General features: G+C 39.9%; 1 protein-coding gene across 1 annotated transcript in view; it reads left to right on the top strand.

The window, feature by feature from the left end:
* The window catches only part of LOC107094342 (tubulin-specific chaperone cofactor E-like protein), a 16,664-nt gene extending 12,854 nt beyond the window's left edge, over window positions 1–3,810 (top strand). The window contains exons 6-9 of the mRNA XM_015389897.1: window positions 60–186; window positions 320–436; window positions 518–629; window positions 3,020–3,810. Of these exons, the coding sequence (XP_015245383.1) occupies window positions 60–186; window positions 320–436; window positions 518–629; window positions 3,020–3,226 (563 nt within the window). The 3' untranslated portion in view covers window positions 3,227–3,810. The remainder of the gene's footprint in view (window positions 1–59; window positions 187–319; window positions 437–517; window positions 630–3,019) is intronic.
* The last annotated feature ends 5,738 nt before the right edge of the window (window positions 3,811–9,548 follow it).

Here is a 9,548-nt window from a genome sequence, read left to right as displayed (position 1 = left end):
GAAAACTGAAGAAATTATCGGCATAAACAAAAATCTCCACTTCTGCTGTTGGTTGTCAGGTCTTAATCGATGGGAAGACATCGAGAAGCTGAACTACTTTCCGAAGTTAGAGGAGGTTCGATTGCAGGGTATTCCCTTACTGCAGGCTTACACCAATGCAGAGCGCCGCAACCTCGTGATAGCTCAGTGAGTTACTTTTATAAAATAAATGTCTTCCTGTCTGTATGACCACTGTGTGAGAAATTTGTCTTTAGATTAGTTTGTTTTAGATTCATGTAGCTAAAGCTCGTTTTGCCAATGTGTGCGCGGCTCTCCTCAGGCTTCCCTCAGTTTCCCTTTTAAACGGCAGCGTTGTGACCGACGCCGAGCGAGAAGATGCGGAGAGGTTCTTCATTCGTCACTACCTACACTGCCCTGAGAAGGAGCTACCTTACAGGTAACCTGCTCTGCCTGCACAGCTTTATTCTAGCTGCTAAAAATGTCGACTAGCTAAACAAACTGATCTTTCCCTCCTCAGATACCATTCCCTGGTAACCAAGTATGGCAAGCTGGAGCCTCTGGCTGAGATCGACCTCAGACCTCGCTGCTACGCTCAGGTCGAAGTTCACTGTGAGGAGAAAGTGGAGCAGGTTAGAGAAGCACTGATTTACAGTTAAAAGAAGAAATGCTTCCTGTTTTGCCACAAAACAACCAGAAATAGTCGTATTTCTTTCTTTATATCTTATACCACGTCCATTACTAGCTTCCCTCCTAGCTTCCTTCCTACTACAGCACTGATTAACAGCGTCTTCTGACCCTGAAAAAGTTAAAAACAGGTTATAATTCTCCTATTAATTCTCAAATTGCACATAGAAATACTTCAAAAATTATATATCCTTTGTTAGATTTTCCCCAATGGAGGTCTCCATTTTTTTTCCACCAGTGCAATGCATGCTGGGTAGATGTTGTTGTTTGTCTGACTGGACTGAAACCTTCAGAGTAAGACAGGAAGGCTAACATTAGCAGAGTTGTTTTTTATTGTATTGCGTTTAACTGTAAATGTGGACAGTGCCGTACTGCGTTGCTGCCGCAGTTTTCAGGAGCCGTTAAACATGAGATATTTGTTAGAACAAAACGGCCCCCACTGTTTCCTCTATTTGAGCAAACACCATTAGCAGAAGCTAACGTGAAACCAAAAGGCTGTTTCGCAATTCACAAGAATGTGAGTACAGACTTGTGTTCTCCCCAAGTTTGTTCTTGACAGCGTGTCCTGAGTCTCCCCCTGGGTCTCCTCCCGGTGGGACGTGCCTGGAACACCTCACCAGGGAGACGTCCAGGAGGCGTCCTAATCAGATGCCAAGCCACCTCAGCTGGCTCCTCCCGATGTGGAGGAGCAGCGGCTCTACTCTGAGTCCTCCCAGGATGACTCTAAAGTATATGTGGTCATGACCCAAAGCTCATGACCATAGATGAGAGTAGGAACGTAGTGTGCTTCGCTATCAGAACCAGTGTCTCTACCCGATCCATACCGGAAGCACGTCCGTACCATCGGCTCATTGACGCATGTGCAAGAAGATTTTCATCCTGGTCGCCATAAATTTGGTAATTATGGTACTAAAAGTACTTATTTCTATCTTTAACCTCTTAACATCCAGCTAATTTTGGACAATCCTCGCCTATTTTGAATACCTAAATGAAAAAGCTAATAAGTTAGGAACTGTAAGCCCAAATTACATGTGCAATACATTATTTGAAAGCTAACGCCCTCTAGTTTCTGAATATATAAAATTGGCTGAGTAGAACACAGACCAAGCTGCATCAGTTCAAACATGACTCAAAGTTGGGTTTTTTTATTCTCAAAATGATAGGTCTTTTTTGAACAGCAGTAATAAAGACATTCTTGAGAAAAAGCAGGTGTCATTGTATTATAGGTGTTCTACATCATGTCAACCATTCTGAATTATTACACCCACTTAAGGTCCACCGGGTCGCCGGTGACCCGGTGGGTTTTAAGAGGTTAAATCACTAAAGAATGCAAATACACATCTTAAAAAAAAAAGTTTTAAGACTTTTTTTGAGAAAATTTCATGCTTTTTACATTTTGTCCGTTAACCTGCTTCCAGCAAAATACGATTAAACCATGTTTAACTGCATTGTTGTTGTTTTTTTCTTCAAATTATGCACTATATGCCATAATGTTAACAAGACGGAAAAAAAATAAAACTGAAGAAGGCTATTTTATGTTTGAATCCAAAGCCTAAAAAGTTAGCTCCCGGAATTAGCGTAGGATCCCATTTCCAGGACAGATTAGGTGCAGACAAGTGGTGAAACAGAAATGCTTTTGATGAATTTATTCTCTCAGGAAATACATTATTAACCTTTAACACATTATAGATTAGTACGCATACTATTTTAGGGGAGGGAAAAATGTAATTTACATTTTTCTTACACAGTAAAATTGAGGGCGACCCGACGTATTTCTGGTTCCACAGATGAGCTGATTTTTTTTTTCTAGCTTTTTATTGTCATTCCATTGTCACAAGTACAGAGCACTGAAATGAACCTTCTGCATTTAACCCATCCTCTTGGGGAGCAGTGGGCTGCCATCATGGGGCGCCTGGGGAGTACTGTGGGGTTAAGTGTCTTGCCCAGGAACCCAGAGTGTCCAACTGTGGGAGTGAGCATAACACAGGAAGACTGGTTCATTTAGCAACAATCCAGTGCTGCCAGTGGCCTTCATGCTGGCTAAACTTGGAAGTAAGGGGTCTAGTGCCCCTAGTGGCTAAACGTATTAGTGTTGCTTTGAAAGTGGGTGGACCTTATTGTCATTAGGACCAGGAGAATGTGTTTTTAGGGCAAATAATCCCTGGTGCTGCCTAAAACGTCTCTCGTTCAAAGCCTCCATCCAACTAGGGCTAACAAAGAATCTTTGTTAGCTTAGCTCATTTTGTTAGCTGGATGGTTATGTAGTTTTTTGTTTTGATTCCCTTTTTTTGTTGGATAAATGGTGTTACTGTGGTTCTGTTTGACTTTGTTTCAGCTCAACATCCGGTTGGACCAAACCGTGGCTGACCTGAAGAAGCAGCTGACGACGGTGGTCCAGCTCTCCACCAACAGCATGAGGCTCTACTACATCAACAAGGACAGCGCCTTTGGTCCGGAAGAACTGAAGTACAACACGCGGGCCCTCCACTCCTACCTCATCCAGGATGGGGATGAAATATTGGTGGTTCCCAAGACCAAGTAGAAGCCTTTTGTTGTGCAGCTTGATAAGAAGAAGTTATTTGCTGGGGATTATGTTGATTGTTAAGTCGATATTGGTTGAAAATAGTTTTGAAGGTGGCTCACCTTTTGTAGTGTAGAGCAGCAGTTTTAAGACGAGCGCCATATTGGAGGCTAGTTGGTTGGCGCTCAGTGAAAATCCAGAAATAACAAGTTTCAGTTTTATTTGAAGGGAAACCCAGTCAAGCGAGTGGATATATCCATCACCGCACAGCAAAACTCCGCTGCTTATGTTTTACATGGCATCCACCAAGGCACCTTCACAGGCAAACTCCACGCCGGCTCGCCCACCTGACTGAACAAGAACCGGTCGCTATGTGGAGACGGACTAATTTCAGGGGCACCGTGGCCTTCAGCACTGTAGAAAATCTCACCAAACAAAAGTAAAACACAGCATGTGTGATCAAAATGGGTCCATTTGTGTGGAAGGACATTTGAAAGTCATAGGGAAATCATATTTAAATGTCAAATCATTCTGGCTTAAACATGTATGTAAATGTATTCTTTATCAGACCATATATTCCCAAAAGATAGAAAATTAAAATCTGTTTATTTCCCCGTTATTTTATGCAGGCCAGTTAGTTCTACGTCAGCCTGAACACCTAAATTCGGCCAATCATATATCAACGGTCATCTGTCAATCAAATGTTTTCGGTCATAGCATCTTGATTCATGTGTCGCAGCTAATATACGCAACGGTTGAAACCAGAATCCTTTCCTTTCCCATTGAGTTGCGTCCCAGTGTTCACGGGGATGGACGTCTGTGTCTTCGGCAGGCGTAGAGCTAACAGAACTGGCAGCGTTGCGAGGCAAGGGCTCAAACATGTACGGCTGGAAGCCTTCTACACCAAACCAAGCTTCTGCCGCCCTGGCGTCCTCTTCCACAACATCTTCGTCCCCGCTTTCCTCCTCTAAATAAAAAATGGATGACGGAGGAGACTCATCCACGACCTCCGACACTAAACTCTCCTCCTCTTGCATGTTTCCTCTGTCCATAGCGTTCCTTGACAGCGTCGTTTCTAAGTCACCAATTTAGTGCTACTTGGTCCCAATGGAATTTCCCATTGGGAACCTGCTAGCACTAAGTTGCTAACTGGTTAGCAAGATGCTTCCCACAAACCGGCTACAACCAAACATGTTTGCGAACCTTCTGCCACAACAATCCCCCCCCCCTTGATAAACGACCAATCACATTCACTTTATTCACTCGTGTAAAGTCGGGCACCACTCGGGAGAATTCAGAAATGCAACGGTAGGAACAGCCGATATCCCACTAAACATTAGAACAGCAATACCAGTATTTTGTAGTTGATACAGGCTTGTGGTTCTGGAAAGGAGGGTCCATCGGATAGTCGAATCTCAGATTCAGGAGGAGCAGTGTGGTTTGCCCAACCAGTCTACATGTGTTTTGTGGATCTGGAGAAGACAGTATGGAGTACCTGGCCCTTTAATAAGTGCTGTTAGGTCTTTGGTTGACCGGTGTCATAGCCTGGTCTGCATTGCCGGCAGTAAGTCGGACTCGTTTCCGGTGAGGGTTGGACTCCACCAAGGTCGCCCTTTGTCACCGATTCTGTTCATAACTTTTATGGACTGATTGAACAAGACTCCTCTGTCAGCCTGGAGCATTCAGATGATGTGTTCTTACCTGAGAGAAGATTAGAAACAGGAGAAAAATGGAGAATAAGGCATTTAGTTCCTTTATCATGAACGTAAAAAGGTTTCTTGCATGAGACCCAATGATTTTTTTTGTGCGACAGTCAGTTTTCCCACCACTCTGTAGTGAAAGTTAGAATCTACAGCTGAACTTTATCACAGTGAAACGATGTTAAAATCTTATTGTTCAGTTTATTTTAGAGTTTCCTTCCCTAATAATATAGATGATGGAGTTTAATGTAAAGCTACATGACGGAATAATTTGAATTCACGAATTAACGGAAGTGATCGGTAGCAGGGCTGACCCAGGACGGATTCAATCACACTTTGTTGTTTGATTTATTTATGTTTGTTCTCTTTAATTTATTATTTATTTATTATTTTTTTGTGATCAAATGTATTTTATGTTTTATGCTGTTTGCATTGGAGTAATTTTTCCACATTACTGTTTCAGTTGCAACCAAAAAGTGTATAAACATCAACCACTTTTACTGAGAATAAACTATATTAGAGTTTGTTTTGCATAAATTTTACTAACACTGGATGATGCTGTAAACAGCCCAGCAGTGAGTTATTAGGAGGTGTTTGAATGATCAGGTCGTCTGATTAATGATAGCAGGTATAATTATCAGGAATGCAGGATCCCACAATCTAGTTTAGCTTTAAGCCCCATGGAGGCCAAAAATGTTGATGCCCGAAACTCCTTCTCATTAAATAGAACAAGGCTGATCTAAATAGGAAGATTAGCTTCGCTTTTTAAAAGCAGTTTAACATCTAAAACACTTTGTTTTAAAAAAAACATTTGGTGTCAGGATGTGTAGAAATTTGTAGATGGATCCAAAATGCAGAAGCGGAGGCAGAGATGAGTTCATGTAGATTTAATGAGGAAGGAATATAAAATCAGCAAAATCAGCTGCAAAAAATCCGCCTGCAAAGAATTCAGCTTCCAAAACAATTGCCTGCAAAAAATTCAACTGCAAAAAATTTGCTTTCAGAAAGATTTAACTGCAAAATTGTCGACCTTTTGATGAACTGAAGCCAAAGCAATCTACACTTGATGCAGTCCAGCAGCTTCTAGCCAGGGAAATTAGGTCATTTGATCACATGACTCAACAGTTGGGCATAGCTTTTTTCGTGGCTGAATGAGGAGTTTTTCATCTTAAATAGAGATGATTACGAAGGTAGCTACTAATAGACGGCTATTAGAGTCTTCCATCTAATGGGACTGGGTGAAATAACTGAGCCGATCACAGCTAGTGCTGCACCCCCGTCTGCCAAGGCTCTTGGTTTGATCCAGAAGAAGCGGCTGGCGGCAAACTATTTTGTTTCTGAAAAAATGAGCTAATTTCATTGGCTGGAAGCTGCTCAACTGCATCGAGTGTAGATTGCTTTGGCTTGAGTTCACCAACAGTTCGACGCTTTTGCAGGCAAATTTTTTGCAGCTGAAATTTTTGCAGGTAAAAATTCAGTGTAAAGAATTTCATGTGTACAAAAAAGACAGATTCCAATGAGACAGTTTTTCTTCCATAGAACTGGTTAGCAGAGAAAGAACTGGAAAACCAATGGGAATGAGGGCGACATTAGGGGGCGACGAAGAGTAACTGGGAAGTATAACCTAAAGATAACTGTATACAATGAATGATAAAAATATAGCAAAAACTAAAGAATGCTGAACAGGAGAAGTAATACAAACATATATACATATAAAACTGAATAACTTAAATCCAAGCCTAACTGAAAACCCAAAGTGAAACTAAACATTACTAAAAATCCCAGCATGGCGGATCATAACATGCAGCTCCTTCCTTTACATCCTAACATTAAAGATAATATATTCATTAGAAATAGTATTAAATATAAAGAGCTCAGTTTCATTTCAGATTTAAATGGATTTTTATGTATAAAAGTAATAAATAAAGCAACAAAAGGTATAAAGCGACATTTAGACAGACTTAGAAAACGTGTTTATACATCACAACATTTCTTTTTGTACAGCTTTCATGACATTTCCATGTTCTTAAAGTGCAGCAGTGATCAAACGTAAACAGTTTAGCAGGAAAAACATCGTGCTAAAATTTACAGGTCAGTGTTTAGACTAGAACGAGTGAGTCTGAATATTTAAACAAGCAACTAAAGCGTTTCTCTTACTAACAGAACGAGATGGAGATTAATAAAATACTTTTAATTAGTAAAGTAATTTATAGATTAGTTTGCTAATAAAGTGATTGTTAGCTGCAGCGCTATTGATCAGCCTATATTACCAGATCAGTGTGTTTTATAAATTTTCACCACTCAGAAAATGGATTCTTTTTTTTTTTTACAGTGTCCTCTCTGCTATTGCGGCAATAAGAATAATTGTCTTGATGCCAAAAAGAGCCCAACAGGTTTTACTTTCACCAGTGGAGCAGTACGGCTATCGCCATAGTGATCCGCTTGATTTATGCATATAAAAAGGTTTACTATAATTATGCAGGGAGTTTAACAGATTATATGGACACTGCAATGTAGGTAGAACAGGAAAGGAAAAACGGAAAAAGGAGAAAGATGAAAGAAAGAGGAGATAAAAAGGAGATAAAGATAAAACATTTTCATTCTGCTTTATCACCTGCAAAGAGATGGAAAAAGAACAACTAACCGATATAAGAGATACAATAAAGTAACACCTAGATACTATCGCTGAAGTATAAATAGTATTATTTATCCTGACATGTATGCTGTGGAAGCTGAAGATCAGAATCTGGGCTTTCTGTGTGGAAGTGAATCTCTGAGTACCTGGAAAATTGATTCTTTTATCTCTTGGTTTCATCGGCCTCCTCTCTCTAACGTGTTTCCATTTCTGTGATAAAGCCTGTAGCCTTTTCCAAAGAAAGCAGTTTAAGTACTTTAGTTCTATGCTGCTGAAATGTTCTGGTATTTAAAACGTCTTTAGGTGGTACTTTGCTCCTTCCTTTAGACGTGTCCCAGTGCACCGCAGTATTTCATCCTTTATTAAATATGCAGGATGCTGTTTGCCATTGCAGCTTTGGAAGCGTGTAAACCTCCCAGGGAAGGATGCAGATGTGATCGTAAATCTCTGCTATGACAGCATTGATGCACAAAAGCACAGCAGAGAGAGTTGGTGGGAAGAAAAACAAACTTCTGGTGACAACTCTGGCTTTTTAGACAGGCTGGCTCCTCTATGCTGTGGTACACAGATACACTGCAAAAATGTTCTTAGAATAAATGTATTTACCCCAAATTTGAGTAGAAAAAATAAGATGATTTGCAGATGGAAAGAGCATTTTACCCCTAAAATAAGATAATTTCACACAAAAAATGTTCTCAGTGTAATTGAAAAAATGTTTTTGGGTATCTATTAATCATATTTAATTACTTTAACAAAATTGTTTTATTTCCTACCATGTTAACATGAAAAAAATTTGTTAAAGTAACAAAATATGATTAAGTAAATGCCAGAAATAGTTGCTTTATTTAGTCTAGATATTGTGCACTTGAAATAACAGACTTCTATTGTTTTGTTTTGATTTCTTATTTCAAATGTCAAAAGTGTGAAAGTGTCTCATTAATCTGCTCAACTCAAGAAAAACAAAACATTTTTCTTATTTTAAGAAAAAAATAAAGTTAGATTTATATTTTTTTGGTGGTGCAACCAGCTCAGGCCTTTACTCATTTCATGATATTCTGGACTGTTAAAGGAGAAATATGCAAAGCTCATCTTTATGGTTTAGAGTCCTAAAAAAAATATTTCTTATCCTTAAATTTTAATGAGCTTTGCAAAGTTGCATCTACGACATTTCTTTGGGATTTCCTCTGATTGATTAAACCCAAGCAGTGTTTATTGGTGACATGGAACAATCATTTTTATAGATAAAAATCTGAAAAGTGTGGCAAGCATGTATTCGGTTGCACATTTGTTTGATTCGACTACTCCAGCTTCATTACTACACTGTATTTTTTTTCCATCTGCTGTAAAGTTTTTCCTGTACTTGCAGCTGAAAAATCTGAACTTTCCAACTATGAAACAATAAAGTCTAATTCTATTCAGAACCTCATGTTTCTGCAATTATGGCTGCAAGTTTTTTGGGGTCAGAGAATCTATGATCCCCATATTGGACGCCTTCTTGTTCCTATGTGGCTCCGGTGGTCGCTGTTCTACGCTGTTATGTTTATAAACAGCATCCATCTTGAATGAGGACGTCTCCTAGAAAACTTCAAACCCATTTGCCTAAACCGGAGGTCTTCCACAGGGGGTCTGCGACCCCTAGGGGATCCACAGAGGTACTGCATGGAGGTCACGAAAGTTTTGGATGATTATTTTTTTATATATTCCTCCCTGCAAGGAGCTCTTTCACGCTGGGCACCGTTTCATTCACAACACCTGTCCCATCAACCAGGAATCAGAAATACTTTAATAATCCCAGGGAGAAATTACTTTAGTTACATTACTCCATCTGTAATAGAGTGACTATAGGAGCAGTTTGATAGAACACTATTTCATGCAATATATATAATCAGGGGGTCCCTGCTCCATCTGGCCATCAGTTTGGGGTCCTTGGCTTGGAAAACGTTGAAGACTCCTGACCTAAATTGAACCTTTCAAGCTGAGCATGACCTGGACTCCTCAGCAATCCCTC

The sequence above is a fragment of the Cyprinodon variegatus genome, unplaced genomic scaffold (assembly GCF_000732505.1).
Source record: "Cyprinodon variegatus isolate N-32 unplaced genomic scaffold, C_variegatus-1.0 Scaffold479, whole genome shotgun sequence".
NCBI classification, from domain to species: domain Eukaryota; kingdom Metazoa; phylum Chordata; class Actinopteri; order Cyprinodontiformes; family Cyprinodontidae; genus Cyprinodon; species Cyprinodon variegatus.
The sequence above is the reverse complement of the archived record's forward strand: the minus strand, read 5'-3'. Positions and strand labels throughout refer to the sequence as shown.